This window comes from Geotrypetes seraphini, chromosome 2, assembly GCF_902459505.1.
Source record: "Geotrypetes seraphini chromosome 2, aGeoSer1.1, whole genome shotgun sequence".
NCBI lineage: Eukaryota > Metazoa > Chordata > Amphibia > Gymnophiona > Dermophiidae > Geotrypetes > Geotrypetes seraphini.
Window position 1 is genome coordinate 448,285,381 of NC_047085.1, and position 25,348 is coordinate 448,310,728.

At 44.8% G+C, this 25,348-nt stretch overlaps 1 protein-coding gene across 1 annotated transcript in view; it reads right to left on the reverse strand.

Annotated features, from left to right (window-relative positions):
* KIF5B (kinesin family member 5B) overlaps positions 1–25,348 on the reverse strand; it is a 195,222-nt gene that overhangs the window by 34,563 nt on the left and 135,311 nt on the right. The window contains exons 20-22 of the mRNA XM_033931498.1: positions 14,574–14,675; positions 1,284–1,344; positions 1,117–1,188 (exon numbers count right to left, since the gene is read on the reverse strand). Coding sequence (XP_033787389.1) covers positions 1,117–1,188; positions 1,284–1,344; positions 14,574–14,675 — 235 coding nt within the window. The remainder of the gene's footprint in view (positions 1–1,116; positions 1,189–1,283; positions 1,345–14,573; positions 14,676–25,348) is intronic.

A 25,348-nucleotide genomic window follows, 5' to 3' on the forward strand; every position in this document is an offset into this window, starting at 1 on the left:
TCTAAGTTTAAAGGCAACAAGTCCTATCAGGCCAATTATTATGTTCTTATAAAAATTACTAACTGCAATCCAGATATGGAAAGTATGACACAGTTTAATGGATTTTGATGCAGCCTTTCATATAGGATCCTGTGGAATGTTGATTTTTAAATTATAGGTGTATATTTTTATGCAACTGAAGAGACAATAGTGGTATGTCATAATTTATGGCAAGGAAGGGCAGACTGGCTAGGCAATATGGTCTTTATCTGCTTTAATTTTTCTCTGTTTCTATGACAATATATTTCAATTCATTTAAAGAAATAAGTGAGATTCTATAAAGATCCATGCTTGGATCAATGAATCAGAGGAAGAACGAAGAAAACAGCCACTCTGAAGATAACACAACTTGTGCCACATTGTAAACACACTACAGAATTCTCTGAATTAAAAATGTATTGGTCGACCACTTCCACCATAATCAATACATCCAAAAATTCAAAATATGCAAAATTCTTATAAAACAAGGAACTTAGCTATGAATAGCAGGTCAAAAATTATCATCACTGAGCCCTGGCTTCATCAGATCAGGAACAGATCCTCACAAAGCTGTGTTTCAAACATTATTCAGACCTTTATAGATAAACCTTCTTATCGATCACCAGTTGTCTCAGTAACTGCTTTCAATAATGGCGCCATTATGGTGGAAGTGGTCGACCAATGATTATACCGATTCCCACAGAGTTGATCCTCTCTATAATGAGTTGGGAATAAAAGAAATAGGTCTTTCCACCTTCCATCTAAAAGTATTTTTTTGCAATGTATGCATAAATTGGTCAACCTTGATATATATAGACATTAACATCGAGGAATAATAAGAGATCTTTTTGCTCCACATGTTTTTGCATATTGTTTCCATTGACTTTTTTTGTGGAGTATGTTGTCCTTCTTTTTGTTATTTTGAGTTACAATCAGGTACAGTGGGGTATTTACCTGTCCCCACATGGTTTGCAGAGCACCTGGTACAAACTAGGTGATCTCACTGGAAATTTCAGCTCTCTATTGTTATCTGCTGCTAGGAAAGGAAACACAATCCCACTTGTCCAGACCAGTATGGCTGGACGCTAAGGAATATACCTTTTTAACTCTAGTAGCCAAATCTTGAACGAAGAGTTTCCTGAGATTATGCAGTGTTTGAAGTTCTTTGGCCTAAAACAAACAAGAGGAGACATACTTGGCCTTATATTTTCTACTAAGCTTTAAAATATTTATTTAAAATACATTTTAATGAATGACTTGCTTACCACAGTTTCTTCCAAACCCTTCAAATCCTGCCGTGCTTGTTCTCTTCTATCCTGCATAACGCTACAGATTAAGAGGAAGTTATATTTAGCATGAATTGTTTAAAAAATACAATTTTTGCCAAATTAAAATCTTTTCACTCATGTGTGTGTTTCATTCACCAGAAAGCACAGTTACTTACCGTAACAGGTGTTATCCAGGGACAACAGGCAGATATTCTTGACTGATGGGTGACGGCACCGACGGAGCCCCGGTACGGACAATTTTAGAGTGATTGCACTCTAAGAACTTTAGAAAGTTCTAGCTAGGCCGCACCGCGCGTGCGCGAGTGCCTTCCCGCCCGAAAGAGGCGCGCGGTCCACAGTTAGGATAAGCCAGCTAAGAAGCCAACCCGGGGAGGTGGGAGGGACGCAAGAATATCTGCCTGCTGTCCCTGGATAACACCTGTTACGGTAAGTAACTGTGCTTTATCCCAGGACAAGCAGGCAGCATATTCTTGACTGATGGGTGACCTCCAAGCTAACAAAAAGAGGGATGGAGGGAAGGTTGGCCCTTAGGAAAACAAATTTTGTAACACAGATTGGCCGAAGTGTCCATCCCGTCTGGAGAAAGCATCCAGACAATAATGAGATGTAAAAGTATGAACTGAGGACCAAGTAGCAGCCTTGCAGATTTCCTCAATAGGAGTGGAACGGAGGAAAGCTACAGACGCTGCCATAGCTCTAATCTTGTGGCCCGTGACAGAACCTTCCAGAGTCAGGCCCGACTGAGCATAACAGAAAGAAACGCAAGCAGCAAGCCAATTGGATAGAGTGCGTTTAGATACAGGATGACCCAACTTGTTAGGATCAAAGGACAAAAACAGTTGAGGAGATGATCTGTGAGGTTTGGTGCGATCAAGATAGTAAGCCAGAGCACGTTTACAATCCAAGGTATGCAAAGCCTGTTCACCTGGATTAGAATGAGGCTTTGGGAAAAAAACAGGTAGAACGATGGATTGGTTAAGATGAAATTCAGACACAACCTTAGGAAGGAACTTTGGATGTGTACGGAGAACAACCTTATCATGGTGAAAAACAGTGAAAGGTGGATCCGCCACCAGTGCATGGAGCTCACTGACCCTCCTGGCAGAAGTGAGAGCTATTAGAAAGACCACTTTCCAAGTTAGAAATTTAAAATGCGTTGTGGCCAATGGCTCAAAAGGAGGCTTCATTAACGCAGAAAGAACCACATTAAGATCCCATACAACAGGAGGGGCCTTAAGAGGTGGCTTCACATTGAAAAGGCCCTTCATGAACCTTGAAACTAAGGGATGAGCTGAGAGGGGTTTTCCATGAATCGGCTCATGAAAGGCCGCAATGGCACTAAGGTGGACCCTTATCGAAGAGGATTTAAGACCAGAGTCAGATAAGGACAACAGATAGTCCAACACCAGTCCCACTGCTGTAGACATGGGATTATGGTGATGTAACAGGCACCAGGACGAAAACCGAGACCACTTTTGTTGGTAACATTGAAGAGTAGCCGGTTTCCTGGAGGCCTCAATAATAGAACGGACAGGCTGAGAAAGGAGAGGATGAGCTGAAGTCAGCCCGAGAGATACCAAGCTGTCAGGTGCAGAGACTGTAAGTTGGGATGAAGAAGCGTTTGCTGATGCTGTGTAAGTAGCGAAGGAAACAGAGGAAGAGGTATGGGTTCCCTGGAACTGAGTTGAAGTAGAAGGGAAAACCAATGCTGTCTGGGCCACCGTGGAGCGATGAGAATCATGGTGGCTTGTTCCCTCTTGAGCTTGAATAACGTGCGCAGCATGAGCGGAAGAGGAGGGAATGCATAAAGGAAGAGATCGGTCCAATCCAGGAGAAATGCATCGGGTTCCAGACGGTGAGGAGAGTAAAGTCTGGAGCAAAACAGGGGCAGTTGATGGTTGTGGGGAGCTGCAAAAAGATCCACTTGAGGTGTGCCCCATTGAGAGAAAACGGACTGGAGAGTCGAGGAGTCGAGAGTCCATTCGTGAGGTTGAAGAATTCTGCTGAGATTGTCTGCTAAGCAATTCTGTTCCCCCTGTATGTAGACTGCTTTCAGGAATAGGTGATGAGCAGTCGCCCAGGTCCAAATCCTTTGAGCTTCCTGACACAAGGGACGGGATCCCGTTCCTCCTTGTTTGTTGATGTAGTACATTGCAACTTGATTGTCTGTGCAAATGAGAAGAACCTGAGGAAAGAGAAGATGTTGAAACGCCTTGAGGGCGTAAAACATCGCTCTGAGTTCCAGGAAATTGATGTGGTGTTTCTTTTCCTGGGCGGTCCAAAATCCCTGAGTTTGGAACTCGTTCAAGTGAGCTCCCCATGCATAGGGGGAGGAATCCGTGGTGATGACTAGTTGATGAGGAGGTAGATGGAACAGCAGACCTCTGGATAGATTTGAGGATGTCAACCACCAAAGAAGCGACTGTCGAAGAGACGAGGTCACAGATATGTGTTGTGAGCAAGGAGCTGTAGCTTGGGACCACTGGGTCGCTAAGGTCCATTGAGGAGTACGCAAGTGGAGACGTGCGAAAGGTGTGACATGTACCGTGGAGGCCATGTGTCCCAAAAGCACCATCATGTGGTTTGCAGAGATGGAAGTTCGCTGGAACACCTGCTGACAGAGATGAAGGATGGTGTGAAGGCGGTTTGGAGGAAGAAACGCCCTCATCTGAATAGTATCCAGAATGGCTCCAATGAATTGAAGTCGCTGAGTTGGAATGAGGTGCGACTTGGGTAGATTGATTTCGAACCCCAACAGTCGAAGGAAGTAAATGGTCTGATCGGTGGCTTTGTGAACGGACTGAGGAGAAGGAGCCTTGATGAGCCAGTCGTCCAGATAAGGGAAGACTTGAAAGTTGTGGGAGCGGAGATAAGCTGCGACCACAATCAGACATTTGGTGAATACCCTGGGAGAGGAGGCTAGGCCGAAGGGTAGCACCTTGTATTGGTAATGATGCTGGTTGACAAGAAAGCGAAGATATTGTCTGGACATCAGATGAATTGGAATGTGAGTATACGCCTCCTTGAGATCGAGGGAACATAGCCAGTCTTCCTGAGAGAGAAGAGGGTATAGGGTGGCAAGAGATAACATCTTGAACTTCTCCTTGACCAGACATTTGTTGAGATCTCTGAGATCTAATATTGGTCTGAGATCTCCGGTCTTTTTGGGTACAAGAAAGTACCGGGAATAAAATCCCAGGCCTTGCTGGTCTAGAGGAACTGGTTCGATGGCATTGAGAAGAAGGAGGGATTGAACCTCCTGAGCGAGGAGGAGGGACTGAGCCTTGTTGGAAGCAGACTCTTTTGGCAGACTTACAGGTGGAGGAGTCTGAAAGTTTAGGGAGTAGCCGTGGGCGATGATAGCAAGTACCCACTGGTCGGAGGTGATTGCTTCCCAGCGAGATAGAAAAACTTTTAGTCGACCTCCTATGGGCTGAGGTAGAGGACATGAGGGAGGAAGACTGGCAATGTCCTGGAGAAAGGAGTCAAAAGGGCTGTGTCGGCTTAGTCTGAGGGGCCGGCTTTACAGTAGGCTGTTGTTGCTGACGGGCCTGTTGCTGCTGCTGACGCTGTCTGCGAGGTTGAGGGGGATGAGATTGAGCCGGTCGAGCAGAAAACCTCCTTTGATATGAGGATTGTTGCCTGAATGGACGAGGAGGCGGAGGTTTCTTCTTGTTTTTCAACAAGGTGTCCCATCTAGTCTCATGGACGGAGAGCTTTTGTGTGGTGGTATCCATGGACTCCCCAAACAGCTCATCCCCTAGGCAAGGCGCATTGGCAAGTCGGTCCTGATGGTTTACATCCAGGTCAGAGACTCGTAGCCATGCCAACCTTCTCATTGCTACGGACATAGCAGTAGCTCGTGATGTCAGTTCAAAAGTATCATAGATTGAACGGACCATAAACTTCCTGAGTTGCAAAAGACTAGAAGTACATTGTTGAAAAGCAGGAAGTTTACGGTACGGAATATACTTTTGAAAAGAGGTCACCTGTTGGATGAGATGCTTCAGGTAAAACGAGAAATGAAATGCGTAATTACCTGAACGTTGGCCAGCATCGCATTTTGGTAAAGGCTTTCCCAAATTTGTCCATGGCCTTTCCTTCTCTGCCAGGAGGGACAGAGGCATATACACTGGCTCCTGCAGATTTCTTCAGGGTTGACTCTACCAATAAAGATTCATGGGGAAGTTGTTGTTTGTCAAACCCTGGAATAGGAATAACTTTATACAAAGATTCCAGTTTTCTGGGAGCTCCTGGAATTGTCAAAGGAGTTTCCAGATTCTTATAAAAAGTTTCCCTCAAGATGTCATGGAGGGGTAACTTTAAAAACTCTTTAGGAGGTTGGTCAAAATCCAAAGCATCCAGAAATGCCTTGGATTTTTAGAGTCAGATTCCAGTGTAATAGAAAGGGTGTCTGACATTTCCTTTAAAAATTTTGTAAAGGAGGAGTGCTCTGGCTTAGCAGCAGTATCCTGCACCGATGGTTCATCCTCATCAGATGTGTAATCTGCCTCGGTACCGAGGGGGATCATCTGAGTCGTCCCACAAGTCAGGGTCCCGTACCGATTGGAAACGGCCCTGGGAAAGTGGAGTAGATGTCTCGGTGTGCTTAGTCTTGCGTACCGATTTACCTGAACGGGTGGAAACGGTACCTGGAGAATGTAGTACGGTACGGGGTTCAGAGAACGGTACCGGGTCCGAGACTATAGGTGTAGTACGCCGCTTCGGTTCCGCTGACAGAACAGGCATGGATAAGGATTTGTGCGGTGCCGAAACAGTCGATGTCAATAACAGAGGCTGATCGACAGACGGCACCGAAGGCTCAGTCGGTACCGATACTGGAAGGTTCGGAGTCAATAGAGCCGGGAGCAACTGTTGGAGTTGCTGCTTAAGCTGGACCTGGAGGATAGAGGCAATGCGCTCATCCAACGTTGGTCCCGATGGCACCGGTACCGGTTTTTTCTTGCTCGGTACCTTCGGTGCCGCTCGACGCTCCGGTGAAGTCGATGCCGATGACGAGGCAGTGACTTCAATGGGAGCGGAGCGTTTACGAGGCCGGCGCTCAGTCTGCAGGACTTGGCTCACTGCATGCTCGACTGGCGGGCATAGGACAGTAGGGGAAGGCTTCTTAGCCGGCTTACCTACCGGAGTCGACACCGGCGATGCATCTTGCGGTGCCGAGGCAGTCGGAGTCGATTTGGAGGAAGTCGTCGACGTCGATACCGGTGCAACTTCCATAGCGGTACCGAAAAGGATCCGCTGCTGAATTTCACGATTTTTTAAAGTTCTTTTTTGTAAAGAACTACAGCGGGTGCAGGTGTCAGCCCTATGGTCCGGACCCAGACACTGGAGGCACCACTTGTGCGGGTCGGAGAGGGAAATAGGACGGGCACACCGCTGACACTTTTTGAAACCCGGTGACGGGGGCATGAAGGGAAAAACTGCTGTAGCAAAATCGAAGCCCGAGGCTTCGATGGTGCCAACAGGCCCCGCCGGGGCAGATTGATAAAAAAAAATGAAAAATAAAACGATTTTTTTTTTTTTTTTACACAAACGGTAAAAGAAGAGAAAAGAAATAAATTAGAAGAAAAAAATACGCGCGAGCGGGAAGGCAAGTGAACAGTAGAAAAAAACTTCCAACAGCCGTTGGAAACACGCGTCTTCTTAGCTCCGCGGAATTAAGAAAACTGGGGACCGCGCGCCTCTGTCGGGCGGGAAGGCACTCGCGCACGCGCGGTGCGGCCTAGCTAGAACTTTCTAAAGTTCTTAGAGTGCAATCACTCTAAAATTGTCCGTACCGGGGCTCCGTCGGTGCCGTCACCCATCAGTCAAGAATATGCTGCCTGCTTGTCCTGGGATAAAAACCTATTGTAAAACTCACTGGCTAATTATTGCTATTCTGGCACAGACAGATAGATAATGATACTTAAAATGACATGACCTAAGTAAACTAATTAACAACTGTGATAAACAATATCTATTTTAATGCTTTTAGAAAGCTAATCAAGTATAAACAATCTAACTGCAGAATAATGACCAGATATTATAGAATGCTCATAAACTAATGCCCTCTGTACAGTAAGGGGCTGATTCTACAAATGGAAGTCCTGACTGTGGGCGGCAGTAAGTGTCTTACTGCCGTCTAGCAGCCAATCAGGACGCAAGTTTAAAACAAAAAAAACCTTGGTGAGGAACGATGCCTACACTGTAGACATTTGTCATAGATCTAGGGAGACGCATAGGGATACTTAAGTTCACCTAAGGTGGGGCATGATTTCACCTGGAAGTGGCCTTGGGCATGTTTAAGCATCCCTAGAGTAGCAACAGAAGCCTGAAACGTAGGCCTGCATAATGCTGGCCTACATTTCAATCATAAAAGCAGATGCAGCTGGCTGAACTGATCGTGGCATGGGAATCCCCGAACAGCTGAGCTAGCAGGATTTCCTGAAACTGTAGCTTCAGGGAGTCCTGCCAGCTCAGCTGATCGAGGGGTGGGGGGAATACCCCTGCCACAATCAGCTGAGTGGAAGAAGACCAAACCCAGACACCCACCCCTGAGATTGACAGGAGGGATGTCCACTCCTTCCTGCTGCTGGGCCCCCTCGATCCCCCGACACCCCGACACCCCAACAACTCAATACCCCACCCTGACACCTCCCCGTACCTGTAGCAGAAGACTGGCAAGAGGGTTGCCCACTCCCTCCTACCAGCAGGCCTGCCTCTTCCAAAATGGTAGGCCTTTCCCTTCCCAGTGCATCCTGGGATGCACTGGGGTGGGGCCTAAGGCCCTGACAGGCCCAGATACCTAAGGCCCCTCCCACATATTGGGCCTAGGCACTTGGCCCAATCAGGACCTTAGGCCTTCTTCCCGGTGCATCCTGGGATGCATTAGGAGGGGCCTACAATTGGCCAAGGTGCCTAAGGCGTCCTATACAGAATCAGGCCCTATATGTGTCTGAATATAAGAACTTACTGTAAGTCATCATTAAGAGTGCAGTCAGTGACACAAGAACAAAATACCTTTTATCTGGCTATCTCTGTCCGGATTTCAAGTGCGTCAGAAGACAGTTAACCAGTATGAACAAAGTTGTCTGAATAAAGTTAGCCAGACAGTACTGATAATCAGTACTATCCAACTAAACTTAAGCTGTGACTTCAGAATGCCTTCAGTGCCACTTCATTGGCTGTGGCTAAATTTTGTCTGGCCAAATGTTTATGTGCATGATATACAAAATAAACAAATGCCTGTGAAATAGCAAAACTATCTGCTTTGATGGCGATTAAATAATCAAGTGTGTTCTGCTTAATAATAATAATAACTTTATTTTTGTATACCGCAATACCACAAGCAGTTCAGAGCGGTTTACAGAGGAAGAGAGCGGAGATGGAAGAGACCACAGTAATGATCCACATCGATATGAACGACGTCAGCAGGAGAGGCTACAGAAGATGCATGCTGATAGAACAGTTCAAGATTCTGGGAAGGAAGCTGAAGATGAGGACCAGAAGATAGCGTTCTCAGAGATCCTACCAGTACCGAGGGCAGACGTGAAAAGGCAGGAGGAACTACAATCAATAAATGCATGGATGAGGAGATGGTGTGAGGAAGAAGGGTTTCACTTCGTGAGGAACTGGACAACGTTCTGGGGCAAGAGCAAGCTCTACAGGAGAGATGGACTGCACCTGAGCGCGGCGGGAACAAGACTTCTAGCAAACAACGTCAGGAGAGGAATAGAACAGGCTTTAAAATAAGAAGAAGGGGAAAGCCGACAGTCAACCAAGTGTCGACGATTCGGAAGAAGGTATCCCGTGAAGATACCGAGGGGAAAAAAGGCTGGGAAGAAACAATGGACAAATTACAGGAGTCAACTAACCCAGAAGAGGAGATTAGAAGGATTGTAGCAAAGGAGAAGAAACTAAAGACCGAAGCACAGGGAAAGGAAATGAAGACAAGAAAATACCAGGATCTAAATTGCATATATACTAATGCAAGGAGCCTAAGAAACAAAATGGGGGAATTAGAAGCCATGGCCAATGCAGAGGACATAGACATCATTTGAGTCTCTGAAACGTGGTGGAATGAAGAAAACAAATGGGATACAGCACTGCCGGGGTACAAGCTCTATCGCCAGGACAGGTCAGGACAGAAAGGAGGTGGAATAGCCCTATACATAAAAGAAAGCATACAATCGACAAAAATGGACACAGCAGAGACGACCAACAAGCTGGAATCGTTATGGGTTAAAATACCGTGAAGGAAAGGGCCTGAAATAAAGAAAGGCCTATACTATCGTCCACCCGGACAAACCGGAGATATCGATGAAGAAATGGAAGCTGAGATGAAGCGAGAATGCAAAAGCAGTAACATGGTTATTAAGGGAGACTTCAACTACCCCGGGATAGACTGGAGTCTTGGAAGCTCAAGATGCGCTAGGGAGACAGAATTCCTGGAGGCTATACAAGATTGTTTCATGGAGCAGCTTGTTAGAGAAGCAACGGGAGGAAATGCCACTCTGGATCTAATCCTAAATGGGTTAAGGGGACCTGCAAAGGAAGTGGAAGTAGTGGGACCGTATAGAAACAGCGATCATAACATGATCAAGTTCAAGGTTGAGGTAGGAATACCGAAAGGAAAGAGAACCATAGCGACAACTTTCAACTTCAGGAAAGGAAACTACGAAGCAATGAGGGAAATGGTAAGGAAGAAACTTAGGAACACTTCCAAAAAATGGCAAATGATAGAACATGCCTGGTCTTTTCTCAAGGACACGGTGAGCGAGGCGCAAAATCTGTATATCCCCAGATTCAGAAAGGGGTGCAATAAGAGTTGAACAAAAGACCCGGCGTAGATAACTAAAATAGTGAGGGAAGTGATAGGAAATAAGAAAAATTCATTCAGGAAATGGAAAAAGGACAACTGAGGGGAACTGGAAAGAGCACAGAAAGTATCAAAAAGAGTGGTTCGAAAAGCCAAGAGAGAGTATGAAGAAAGGCTAGCCAGGGATGCACGAAATTTCAAACCGTTCTTTAGATATGTTAAAGGGAAGCAACCGGCTAGGGAGGAGGTGGGACCGCTGGACGACGGAGACAGGAAGGGAGTGGTGAAGGAGGAGAAAGAAGTGGCAGAAAGACTGAACATGTTCTTTTCGTCTGTATTTACAAACGAAGACACATCCAACATACCGGAACCTGAGCAATTCTTCAATGGAAATCAAGCAGAAAAATTAACATCCATGGAAGTGAGCCTTGAAGATGTACGCAGGCAGATAGAAAAACTAAAATCTGACAAATCCCCGGGTCTGGACGGAATCCATCCAAGGGTTCTGAAGGAATTAAAGGAGGAGATAGCGGAACTACTGCAGCAAATTTATAATCTATCCCTGAAAACAGGCGTGATCCCAGAGGATTGGAAGATAGCCAACGTTACGCCCATCTTTAAAAAGGGATCAAGAGGTGACCCGGGAAACTACAGACCAGCGAGTCTGACTTCGGTCCCGGGGAAAATGGCGAAAGCACTGATAAAAGAAAACATCGATGAACATTTTGAAAGAAACGAACTTCTGATAACCAGCCAACAAGGTTTCTGCAAGGGGAGATCGTGCCTAACAAACTTATTGCATTTCTTCGAAGGAATTAACACACAGATGGACACAGAAGACCCCATAGACATCATATATCTAGATTTCCAAAAAGCCTTTGACAAGGTGCCCTATGAACGCCTACTCCAGAAACTGAAGAACCATGGGGTGGAAGGAGACATACATAGATGGATCAGAAACTGGTTGGCGGGTAGGAAACAGAGGGTAGGAGTGAAGGGCCACTACTCGGGCTGGAGGAGGGTCACGAGTGGGGGTCCACAGGGCTCGGTGCTCAGGCCGCTGCTATTTAATATATTCATAAATGATCTAGAAACAGGGACGAAGTGTGAGATAATAAAATTTGCGGACGACACCAAACTATTTAGTGAAGCTCGGACTAAAGAGGACTGCGAAGAATTGCAAAGGGACTTGAACAAACTAGGGGAATGGGCGACGAGATGGCAGATGAAGTTCAACGTTGAGAAATGTAAAGTATTACATGTGGGAAACAGAAACCCGAGGTACAACTATACGATGGGAGGTATGTTATTGAATGAGAGTACCCAAGAAAGGGACTTGGGGGTAATGGTGGACATGACAATGAAGCCGACGGCACAGTGCGCAGCGGCTGCTAAGAAGGCAAATAGAATGCTAGGCATAATCAAGAAGGGTATTACAACCAGAACGAAAGAAGTTATCCTGCCATTATATCGGGCGATGGTGCGTCCGCATCTGGAGTACTGCGTCCAATATTGGTCGCCGTACCTTAAGAAGGATATGGCGATACTTGAGAGGGTTCAGAGGAGAGTGACACGTCTGATAAAAGGTATGGAAAACTTTTCATACACTGAAAGATTGGAAAAACTGGGACTCTTTTCACTGGAGAAGAGGAGACTTAGAGGGGATATGATAGAGACTTACAAGATCATGAAGGGCATAGAGAGAGTAGAGAGGGACAGATTCTTCAAACTTTCGAAAAATAAAAGAACAAGAGGGCATTCGGAAAAGTTGAAAGGTGATAGATTCAAAATAAATGCTAGCAAGTTCTTCTTTATCCAACGTGTGGTGGACACCTGGAATGCACTTCCAGAGGGCGTAATAGGGCAGAGTAAAGTACTAGGGTTCAAGAAAGGATTGGACAATTTCCTGCTGGAAAAGGAGATAAGAGGGGTATAGACAGATGATTACTGCACAGGTCCTGGACCTGTTGGGCCGCCGCGTGAGCAGACTGCTGGGCACGATGGACCTCAGGTCTGACCCAGCGGAGGCATTGCTTATGTTCTTATGAAGAGACTGCATACAAGCAGCGATGTTACAAAAAAGACTTTCAAATTACATTAGCATGTCAAGATTAATCAAGATTTATCTGGAAGCATTTCAAAGATACAAATATGCTTCTATGCAATAATGATAAGTATCTGAGTAGCCTAAGATCAGCTCTTGGTATGGTGGAACACTGGGTAATTTTGCATAAATTGGAGATCAATACAGATAAAACAAAATTTTTATGGCTGGGTCCACAGCATACGGTGCGAAATGACCTGTTGTCTGCTCTAGGTAATAACAATTATATATTTGATAAGCAAGCTAGAGTGCTGGTCCTCTTTGGCTTTGTGGCTCCTATGTGCCTTTTCTTGGCCAGTACAGGTTTGGAGGGTCCTGGCAATGCATCTCCTGTGAATCCCCAGCCCTAGAGGACTTGGAGGAGGCTAAGACCGAGGCTCCTGCTTCTCCCTGCATGCTCCACCACACAACAGACATGGATGCTCCTTGGCCGGCCCTCCAGCTAAGATATAAGGGTAAAAAAGGCCTGAGGAATCCATCCCAGTCAATTTTGAGCAAAATCAAAGGGTTTGAGGTAGTTGGAGGCAAGAGAAAAAAAGGTCATTTAATATCCAAGATGGAGACTTTCCTGAAGGGAAAAAAATCGCAGGGAATGGGGTTTTAGAAGAGGGGAAAAAACATAAAATATCTAATAAAAACAATAAGTTTTTAGTCATAATGACTGGAGTTGCTATTCAGCAAATTATGAGAAATTTGAAAAATTATGATAGATTAAGTTATAGTTTTTGGTGGAATTCATTGTGCCATATTTTTAAAATGGAGAAAATATTAGCTATCCAACGAGGAAGTTATAAAAAGTTTATGGAGATCTGGGAGCCATTAACAAATTATTGTAAGGAATGATTATAATTGATTATTTAATAATTTATTTCTCTCCTTTTGTTTATTGAAGTATAAAGGATGAGGGTGGAATGATTTTATATTTATAAAATTATATGATTATATTGGAAGAAGGATGGGAGGTGAAGTTATAGTCTGATTTTATTGAATGTATGATTAATAAGTATTATTACAGTGTTTATGATTGTATAATGAATTACTTGTTGAAAGTTTAAAAATTGAATAAAGAAATAAAAAAAAAAAAAAAAAAAGAAGAGGGGGACCTGGGCTCTGGTGTCAGAAAACCCCAAATTCAACTTCTAACATTTAAAATCCGTTCAAGTAATCAACCTGAATTTATTAATAGCCTCTTAATACCTTACTGTCCATCAAAAGCCCTCCATTCGGTATCCCAAAACCTCCTAACAATCCCCTCCCTAAAACAAATTAATACACTTAGATCTAATAATTTTGTGGTGACCGCTCCTTCCACCTGGAATTCTATCCCTAATCATCTTCGCTAAGAAGCATCTCTACCTAAATTTCAATCAAAGTTAAAAACTTTTCTATTTCAAGATGCTTTTGACATTTAACGGCCCTTATCAGGGCTAAAACTCTTACAGTTAATCCCTCCTCAGACCCCCTTCCTATTGTTTGTCCCTTTTTTGTTCTCTTTACTTTGAATATTGTAGTTCTTGCCTTTTTGCCCTTTGTCTCTGTAAGTTTTTGTATGTTTGTTTTGTTCTATTAATACTCCCCGTCATCAATTTTGTCAGTTTTAACCAGTTATATTTTTTTTGGATACTGTAAAACTTTTAATTGTACACTGCTCAGAAGCCTGATTGTATTGTTTTGTTCTGAACGTTCAGAACAAAACAATTAATTGTTCTGAACGTGAACATGAACTCGCAGGCCTTGAGCATGCTCAGATGCTCAAGGCCCAGCAGATGAGGAGGCCGATTTTCAAGAGTGCCCAGATGAGGGTAAGAAGCGGCGGGGGGTGCCCAATTGTGTCGGGGGGGATGTCGGATCGTGTCGGGGGGGTGCCCAATCATGTCGGGGTGGGGGGGGGTCGGATCGTGTCGGGGGGGGGGGGGGGGGGAGGAGGTTGGATCGTGTTGGGGGGTGCTGGTTCGAGGCAGGGGGGGGTGCCGGATCGCAGGGGGGGGGCCTTCGAGGGGAGCAATGCCGGTTCTCGGGGGGGAACGCATCAAAGCAAGTTTCCATTATTTCTTATGGGGAAACTCGCTTTGATAAACGAGCATTTTGGATTACGAGCATGCTCCTGGAACGGATTATGCTCGTAATCCAAGGTACCACTGTATTTAGTATGTTGTCATAGGTTTTAAATGAGGCTGTTTCCAGTAGGCTATATTTTTATTGAAATCCACCATGAACTTTTCAGGGCTTTGGCAAACTAAATTTTAGTGTAATGTAACAGCTGCCATAAGGTATTATCTACCTACTATGATCTTCAAAACCATGAATTCCCTTACTACTAAGCTTCAATGAACAGCTTACTCACGTGAGTTCATGCAGTTTTCTGCTTTTTTCCTGATCTGTGGCTTTCAACTTTTCATGTTCAACCCTGAGACGTTCCTGTTCAAGCATCATCTTCTGATTTTGGCTTAAACGATAAAAGAAATAAAAGTTAACTAGTTTGCACTGTGGAAATTCCCCCGAGGTTTTACAGACCCCTATTTCCGTATGACTAAAGTCTGCTGAGCCTTCATGGTTGTGTGTGTTTGCAGGCTCATGCGTGCATTATTGCAAAACCTGCTACTTGCCAATAGGTCAGGGTTGTGTACTAGAATCTGCCCACAGGGTAAAACTGCACACATAAGTAGGATGGTGTACAGTAGGGGTGCTGCACACATAGGTTGAGTGGTGTCCAGTTTTATGTGCATGCAAGTCAGAGCTGCATTAGTGGTCCAGAGACTCACCATTTCACACACTTAAGGTCATTAAAATAGAATATAATATTTTCAGTAAATTCTGTAAAGGTTAAGAACAATCAAATACAATTGAAAGCAACAACTGAACATTCAAAAATGCACCAGACATTAAGAAAGTCAATAAAACAAAGGTCTGTTAAACTATAACTTTAACTTAAGACTTTCCTACATCCAAAAATCTTTAGAAATAAAATTTGAATATTGTTTGTTTGGAAGCATAAGGATATTGTAATTTGTTTACTAAACAAGACTTCAGTTTTCAGGTCAAACTTTAGAGATTTGCACTTTTCTAGTATAAACAAAGTTCTAGTATAACAAAGTTACTTAAATGTAGTGTTCCCCAAAGATGACATCATCAACAGAGCCAGCATGGAAAACACTACACCAGCAACTATCACAGACACCTTTGAATAGACTCACTGTACATGTGCACCAGCTCCAACCTGTCACTGGCACACTGGACTTCCTCAGTCCATCACAATCTAAAGAAATGTGAGGATTTAATTCATGCTGTCCTCAGAGAATATCTGCTCAAGTAACTAACTTCCATTTTCTCTAGGGAAAAGCAAGACTACAAAATTCACGCATACAGGACTCTGTCTTCAACAGAAAAGGGGGGAAAACAATGGAACAAGTGGTGCTGCAACATGCAGACACCAAGGTAAAATTATGTCCTTACCTGTTAATTTTATTTCCTATAGTCACAGCAAATGAATCCAGAGACTAGTGGGATTACATCCATCAACCAGCAGGTGGAGATAGAGAGCACTTGATTTATCCTCGGGTATATCTTGGATGCACACCCTCCTGGCCAACCAGTATAGGTCTACTCAAAGCAGTTGAATTAAAACTCATAAAAGGCATGAGACATATGAAACATAAGACACATATGCAACTTCATTCTCTCACATGTGCTACCCGCACCATCGATGCTTCAAAATCGAGAATGCTATTTCAGCTGAAAGCATGCCTGAGAGTGACAAAACCTCGCAACATGGTAGGGCTCAAGATTCATCTGCTGTGACTAAAGAAAAGAAAATGAACAGATAAGGACATAATTTTACCTTTCTTGTCATCAACAGCAGATGAATCCAGAGACTAGTGAGATATACCAAAACAGTCCAAATGTAGGGAGGGAAACAAAGAAGCGAACGGGAAATCCCTCGCTACCAAATCCTGCCCTGCAGCATGTGTCCAAAGAGATACTACACTCCAGAAAGTATGACACCCACAATCATACAGAGGCTACCCTCCCTAGCATATGTGAGCAGGAGTCATCCTTGCCTGAGAGTACCATGCTGCGGAAACCACAGTTACATCGCCCCTCCAAAATCCATAGGGCTCCCAAAGGAAGTAAACTGTTGGCCAAAGTGAAGAAGAATGCCAGAGGAGAGGCAAGACACCAAAACTACCTGGGCCCCGAAGTGACAAGTGCCTTTCCCAAGCCCCCAAATAGATACAGTGACAACCTCAGACACTGAGACATCTGACCAACTTTTAGCCCATTCCTCCACAAGAATGACCCAGAAGGAGTGGAAAGAAAAAACTCTGAGCCAGAGAGAAAGAGCTGCAGCTAGCTCGCAATTAGCCTAGCCCCATCTAACTGTCAGCCGACCGGGATTATACAAGGTACACTAGGATGCCAGCAAAATGGCGCCAAGTCCAAGCACCAGGAGCCTGTTGAATAGTGAGGGCAAAGGAATGACTGCCGGAGGCGGTGTCCCCCCTCCGAGAGGAGAAAGACTGACAGCAGTGGCGGCGCCAGCAACTGCTGCCCCCCCCCCCCCCGTAGCGGGAGGTAAGGGCCTTAGCCGACTGCCCTCAGGGCCTCCTACCGCCCGCTACATGCTAGTGGCCAATTCAGTGTTCCCTCTAAGCTGCGCTGGCGTGCGCTGGCGCACAAAATATTAGGTCGCAGCGCACAAGTTTCTCGTCACAGCGCAGGACCGGCAAGATTGACTCATTTGAACTTCCTGCATCAGCATCGGAAGCGTGCGCTGGGCCGGAGAGATCTTGGGGAGCCTCCGACAGTGGCTTTCTCCCCTCTCTGCAGCTCTCCTTTACTTCCCAGCGCAGCGATTCACGAAGGCAGCCTCGGGGCTTTTGCTGAGTCGCGGCTGCCTCTGATGATGCAACTTCCTCTTTCCTCAGAGGCGGCGCGACACAACAAAGGACCCGAGGCTGCCTTCGTGAATCGCTGCGCTGGGAAGTAAGAAGAGCTGCTGGGAGGGGAGAAAACCACTATCAGTCTGGGAAGCTGCTGGGCAGGGGAAAAAAGGGACAGCTGCTACTGGAAAGGGAGAAGGAGAGATGCTTCTGGGAGGGGAGGAGGGAAAGGAATCTGGGAAGCTGCTGGGCCAGGAAAAAAAAGGGACAGCTGCTACTGGAGAGGGAGAAGGAGAAGGAGAGATGCATCTGGGAGGGGAGGAGGGAAAGGAATCTGGGAAGCTGCTGGGCCAGGAAAAAAAAGGACAGCTGCTACTGGAGAAGGAGAAGAAGGAGAGATGCTTCTGGGAGGGGAGGAGGGAAAGGAATCTGGGAAGCTGCTGGGCAAGGAAAAAAAGGGACAGCTGCTACTGGATAAGGAGAAGAAGGAGAGATGCTTCTGGGAGGGGAGGAGGGAAAGGAATCTGGGAAGCTGCTGGGCAAGATAAAAAAAGGGACAGCTGCTACTGGAGAGGGAGAAGAAGGAGAGATGCTTCTGGGAGGGGAGGAGGGAAAGGAATCTGGGAAGCTGCTGGGCAAGGAAAAAAAAGGGACAGCTGCTACTGGAGAGGGAGACGGAGAGATGCTGCTGGGAGGGGAGGAAGGGAAGAGAGTTACTGCTGGACAGGAGGCTGGGAGAAAGAAAGAAAGGGGGCAGGCAGGGAAACAGAAGGAAAGAAGAGAAACAGAAAAAAGAAAGAAAGGTCAGGGAGAGAGGAAGAAAAAGTTGGGGGAGGGAATGAGGTGTGGAGGAGAGAAAGCTACAGTCAGAAGAAGAAAGTGCAACCAGAAATCACCAGACAAGGTAGGAAAAATGATTTTATTTTAAATTTAGCAAAGTGGAGGCAGTATTACCACAGTTTTCAAAGGAATTTGCCCAAATAACTTAATAGTTAACTGGGTAAATTCCCAGAGATGAAAACTTCCCTTCACTTACTATGCACAGTTCTGAATTTATATCTGCTGTCTATATTTTACAATATGGTCCCCTTTTACTAAACCGCAATAGTGGTTTTTAGCGCAGGGAGCCTATGAGCGTCAAGAGCAGTGCTGGGCATTCAGCGCTGCTCCCTGCGCTAAAAACTGCTATTGTGGTTTAATAAAAAGGATGGAGGGTATATTTGTCTATTTTTGTATGCTATAAAAACCAAATACAGAGAGAGACTGAGAGCTGTTGACGAAGAGCTACGTGTGTGTCTTTCTTCCATTCCAGCCAGAATATCAGCTTTGTGTTCAGCCAAACAGGCCCAGGTTTCGCACTGAATAAAGTATTTTATAATTTTTATAATTTTTATTTCATAATAAAGTAATTATAAAATACTTTCTTTGTGTTTATTTGATTCCTATTCAAGAGAATTACTTTATATATAGTCAATATAGGCAGAGAGTTAAATTTTTTAACATTTTCTAATGGTGGTGTGCCTCGTGATTTTTTTCATGAAACAAGTGTGCCTTTGCCCAAAAAAGGTTGAAAAACACTGGTCTAGAAATTGAAAGCATCAAACGTATTGTCTTCTGGACTGTTTTTAATTTACAGTTTACACATATGGATGTAACAGACATAACTACATTTGTTGTAAAACATTTATTAAGATATCATTTCATCCCTACAATTTCTGTGTTCTTAAAAATATTATTTAACGTTATTTAATTTAGCGTGTAGGCCTAAAATTCCTTTGAATACCTCGTCCTCATGTATCAGCAACTTTGACAACATATTTATTTGGCTCATAACTTGCTGGCGCCCGATATTTTTAGCTCACAGTGAAAAAAGTTTGCTCACAACACCCGCCCGCTTAGAGGGAACACTGGTTGGCCATGCACTAGTACAGCTGAAGCTCGGCTGTTCTACCTGACAAAGGAGTAACAAACTCCTCTCACCGGCGCCTCTCTGAAGAAAATGGCGACCGCTGTAGCCCCGCACCCACCGAACGAGTGAGCATATGGGACTTAGGTATCCAGGTTTTTCAGGGGGGAGGGGGGAAGGGACCTGGGAGCCCATGTGTTTCGACCCCCCCAAAAAAATGGTACTATACAGCCTCCATCTTGCAGCTCAACTGATGCCCAAGCCCCAGGCACATTTCTCAACTGAGGCCTAATGGCCACAAGAACATTTCTCTACTGAGGCCTAATGGCCACAGGAACATTCCTCTACTGAGGCCAAAGACCACAGGAACATTTCTCCACTGCGACTTAAGGCCACAGGAACATTTCTCCATTGAGGCCTAAGCCACAGGAACATTTCTCCTCTGAGGCCTAAGCCATAGGAATATGTCTCATCTGAGGCCTAAGCCACAGGAATATGACTTACCTGAGGCCTAAACCACCGGAACAGTTCTTACCTGAGGCCTAAGCCACAGGAATATTTCTCAACTGAGGCCGGAGCCACAGGAGTTTCTCTCCTTTCTGATCCAGGAAACTGAAGCCGGTAGCTGCCAAGACTGGCTCGAAATCTACCATAGAATCCAGGAGCTGTGCCAGAAAGCACCAAGTCCAGCAGGGTAAGGGACCTGGGTAGGCCCAAGTGTTACCTGAAGAGGGTAAGATAGGAACGATGGGAGGGCCTAGGTGTACCTCCAAAGCTGGCACCGCTCAGCCAGAACACCCCTCCTTCCAAACATCCAGGCCTGGAACCGAAATCCACAAGCAGAAGCCAGCTGTGAGGGACACATCCATGCACCTGCTGGAGATAGAGTATACTGGTTGGCCAGGAGGCTGTGCATACAAAATATACCCGAGGATAAAACAAAAAATATTGTAGAACAGGCAGTAAAACAAAAAATATTGTAGAATAGAAGATCAGATGTACCAGTTTGTAGTTTAATAAGCATCCAAATAACTTAAAAATAATTATCTTAAAAGCAATCCATAAAGGGTGTATATACAGTCACAAGTGAACCACAGGATAGAAATCAAATAATGTATAAAATAAAAATGACATAACATGGGCTGTGTTTTGGCAAAATAAAAATGCTTCCTCAGGGTCTTATAGGGCCCTGAAAGAAAAGGGCCTAGCGGGGTAGAGTTGGATTCTAAACTCCAAACAGATTCTGTAAGACCATTTGGCCAAAATTACTGCTGCATCAGATAATAGTGTGAAATGAATATATGGACAGATATCAAACTTACAGCCCTGCAAATCTCCTGTGGAAGCTGATCTCAAGTGGGGTTTTGACACAGCTTTAGCATTGATATTATGAGCTGTATCATGACCCTCTACAGTCAGCACTGCCTGGACAAGTGAAGGAAATGCAATATGCTAATTAATTGGAAAGAGTGACATAGTAACATAGTAACATAGTAACATAGTAGATGACGGCAGATAAAGACCCGAATGGTCCATCCAGTCTGCCCAACCTGATTCAATTTAAATTTTTTTTTTTTTTTCCTTCTTAGCTATTTCTGGGCGAGAATCCAAAGCTCTACCCGGTACTGTGCCTGAGTTCCAACTGCCAAAATCTCCGTCAAGACCCACTCCAGCCCATCTACACCCTCCCAGCCATTGAAGCCCTCCCCAGCCCATCCTCCACCAAACGGCCATACACAGACACAGACCGTGCAAGTCTGCCCAGTTACTGGCCTAGTTCAATATTTAATATTATTTTCTGATTCTAAATCCTCTGTGTTCATCCCACGCTTCTTTGAACTCAGTCACAGTTTTACTCTCCACCACCTCTCTCGGGAGCGCATTCCAGGCATCCACCACCCTCTCCGTAAAGTAGAATTTCCTAACATTGCCCCTGAATCTACCACCCCTCAACCTCAAATTATGTCCTCTGGTTTTACCATTTTCCTTTCTCTGGAAAAGATTTTGTTCTACGTTAATACCCTTTAAGTATTTGAACGTCTGAATCATATCTCCCCTGTCTCTCCTTTCCTCTAGGGTATACATATTCAGGTCTTCCAGTCTCTCCTCATACGTCTTCTGGCGCAAGCCTCCTATCATTTTCGTCGCCCTCCTCTGGACCGCCTCAAGTCTTCTTACGTCTTTCGCCAGATACGGTCTCCAAAACTGAACACAATACTCCAAGTGGGGCCTCACCAATGACCTGTACAGGGGCATCAACACCTTCTTCCTTCTACTGACTACGCCTCTCTTTATACAGCCCAGAATCCTTCTGGCAGCAGCCACTGCCTTATCACACTGTTTTTTTCACCTTTAGATCTTCGGACACTATCACCCCAAGGTCCCTCTCTCCGTCCGTGCATATCAGCTTCTCTCCTCCCAGCATATACGGTTCCTTCCTATTATTAATCCCCAAATGCATTACTCTGCATTTCTTTGCATTGAATTTTAGTTGCCAGGCATTAGACCATTCCTCTAACTTTTGCAGATCCTTTTTCATATTTTCCACTCCCTCTTCGGTGTCTACTCTGTTACAAATCTTGGTATCATCTGCAAAAAGGCACACTTTTCCTTCTAGCCCTTCAGCAATGTCACTCACAAACATATTGAACAGGATTGGCCCCAGCACCGAACCCTGAGGGACTCCACTAGTCACCTTTCCTTCCTTCGAGCGACTTCCATTAACCACCACCCTCTGGCGTCTGTCCGATAGCCAGTTTCTGACCCAGTTCACCACTTTGGGTCCTAACTTCAGCCCTTCAAGTTTGTTCAACAGCCTCCTATGAGGAACTGTATCAAAGGCTTTGCTGAAATCCAAGTAAATTACATCTAGCATATGTCCTTGATCCAGCTCTCTGGTCACCCAATCAAAAAATTCAATCAGGTTCGTTTGGCACGATTTACCTTTTGTAAAGCCATGTTGCCTCGGATCCTGTAACCCATTAGATTCAAGGAAATACACTATCCTTTCTTTCAGCAACACTTCCATTATTTTTCCAACAACTGAAGTGAGGCTCACCGGCCTGTAGTTTCCTGCTTCATCCCTGTGACCACTTTTATGAATAGGGACCACATCCGCTCTCCTCCAATCCCCAGGAATCACTCCCGTCTCCAGAGATTTGTTGAACAAGTCTTTAATAGGACTCGCCAGAACCTCTCTGAGTTCCCTTAGTATCCTGGGATGGATCCCGTCTGGTCCCATCGCTTTGTCCACCTTCAGTTTTTCAAGTTGCTCATAAACACCCTCCTCCGTGAACGGCGCAGAATCTACTCCATTTTCTCGTGTAACTTTGCCGGACAATCTCGGTCCTTCTCCAGGATTTTCTTCTGTGAACACAGAACAGAAGTATTTGTTTAGCACATTTGCTTTCTCCTCATCACTCTCCACATATTTGTTCCCAGCATCTTTTAGCCTAGCAATTCCATTTTTTATCTTCCTCCTTTCACTAATATATCTGAAAAAATTTTTATCTCCCTTTTTTACATTTTTAGCCATTTGTTCTTCCGCCTGTGCCTTCGCTAAACGTATCTCTCTCTTGGCTTCTTTCAGTTTCACCCTGTAGTCCTTTCTGCTCTCCTCTTCTTGGGTTTTTTTATATTTCATGAACGCCAACTCTTTCGCCTTTATTTTCTCAGCCACTAGGTTGGAGAACCATATCGGCTTCCTTTTTCTCTTGTTTTTATTGATTTTCTTCACATAAAGGTCCGTAGCCATTTTTATCGCTCCTTTCAGCTTAGACCACTGTCTTTCCACTTCTCTTATGTCCTCCCATCCTAACAGCTCTTTCTTCAGGTACTTTCCCATTGCATTAAAGTCCGTACGTTTGAAATCTAGGACTTTAAGTATCGTGCGGCCGCTCTCCACTTTAGCCGTTATATCAAACCAAACCGTTTGATGATCGCTACTACCCAGGTGAGCACCCACTCGAACATTAGATATACTCTCTCCATTTGTGAGGACCAGATCCAATATCGCTTTTTCCCTTGTGGGTTCCGTCACCATTTGTCTGAGCAGAGCCTCTTGAAAGGCATCCACAATCTCCCTACTTCTTTCCGATTCCGCAGTCGGAACATTCCAGTCCGCATCCGGCAGGTTGAAATCTCCCAACAGCAGAACCTCCTCTTTCCTTCCAAACTTTTGGATATCCACAATCAGATCCTTATCAATTTGCTGCGATTGAGTCGGAGGTCTGTAGACTACACCCACGTAGATAGAAGTTCCATCTTCTCTTTTCAGAGCGATCCATATCGCTTCTTCCTCTCCCCAGGTCCCTTGCATTTCGGTCGCTTGGATATTGATCTTTACATAGAGAGCTACTCCTCCACCTTTATGACCATCTCTGTCCTTCCTAAAAAGATTATATCCCGGTATGTTTGCATCCCATCCATGTGATTCACTGAACCATGTCTCTGTGATAGCAACAATATCTAGATCTGCCTCTAATATTAGGGCTTGCAGATCATGAACTTTGTTGCTTAGACTGCGAGCATTTGTGGTCATCGCTTTCCAGCTATTTTTCAGCGATAATCTCCTTTTTCGTATGGATTTTTGTGTCGTTTCACTTTCCGCTGCAATACTAAGAAATGAGTTGCTGATATTGCTTTTGTTGCAGCCTTTACTACTATCACATCTTTTCTTTTGCCGGGGGTGGTCTCTACATACACCACCCCCACCTTCTAGTTTAAATGCCTAGAAAAATATTGTCTAAATTTCTCTGCAAGGTTTCTTTTTCCTGCTGTAGTAATATGTAGCCCATCAGTGCAATATAGCTTCTTGTCCTTCCATGTATTTCCCCATCCTCCTATGTACCTGAAGCCTTCTTGATGACACCAGGCTCTGAGCCATCTATTAAAGTCCTCTGTGTTTTTCATTCTTTGCTCTCCTTTTCCATATGCAGGCAGTATTTCAGAAAAAGCTAAAGTCTTTACAAAAGGTTTCACGCCCTCACCAAGCTCCCGAGTGCATTTGCCAATGGCAGTCCTCATCTAGCTGGACTTTCTATAGACTTTACTCCACTCCAGAGAGAAGGTCAAGGCTCTCTTTCAGTTCAAGCTGTGCAGTGTGCTTAGAATAAAAACTTGAAGAACTACTAACTGGTTAAGATGGACCCTTGGGAAGGAACTTTGGATGAGTGTGCAGAACCACTATATAATTTTGAAAAATGTAGTGTAAGGTGGGTCAGCCACCAGGGCCTGTAGCTCACTATCCCTACAAGCTGAATTAACTGCTGCCATAAATAAAATCTTCCAGGTCCAGTACTTCAAGTGACATATCGAGTGGCTCAAATAGCATTCATCAGCTGGGTAAGTACATCAAGGTTCCATGACACCACAAGAGGTTTGATGGGAGGTTTCAGTACAAGTAAGCCTTGTATAAAGTGTAAACTAAAGACCATAGAGAGATGGGTTTTACCTTCTATGCGATGAAAGTACACTCCAGTTGCACAAATGTGAACCCTAACCCAATGTTTCTCAACACACGGTACGCATACCATACAGTGCGGTTCTCCCGCCCCACCCCCCTTCCTCAAGTGCCATGCCCCCCTCCACCGAAGAGCCTTCACGTCCATGCGCTCGTGAAGTTCCTGTCGGCTCCACCCACTTTGACATATTTGCATCAGAGGGCTGTTACCAACAGGGCCTCAAGAATGATAGACTTGAAGGCTCTACGTCAGTTAAGCTAGTGCCAAGTCCAGGCCTTGCATAGACTCCGGACTCCCTGACAGGCAGCGGGAGGGTGGCAGAAGACGGAGGGCTCTTCATTGCTGGAGTTAGCTTGGTGTTGCCTGGACTGTGGGGAAATCCACTGCTTATTCCTAGGACCTTCCTGAGTTTTACTTCTTGGGATCTTGCCAGGTACTTGTGACCTTGGTTGGCCACTGTTGGAAACAGTATGGCAATTCTTATGTTCTTATGTAAGACTGTCTTAAAAAATTACCTTTTTAATAGGCCTTTACTTACCCTTCTTCCCTCCCACATCTCTCTTCCCCTTGACAGCTTTTAATTTTTGTAAACTGCAGAGGAACACTTACAGTTATACCTTGCAGTATATGAAGTCAATAAATGATGATTATGATGATGATCTTGTCTGAGTTTCAGAATGGTCTTTGCTAAGAGGGGTACTGAAGGATGCACATACAGAAGACCTTCTCCCCATTGAAGAAGGCAAGCATTCATGGCTAGTTTACCATGTGACCTTAACCTAGAGAAATCTTATCTTGTTGAATTGTCAAAGAGATCTATCAAGCAGGTTCCCCATTCCTGAAAGAACCTGTGAACAACTTCAATGCTTAG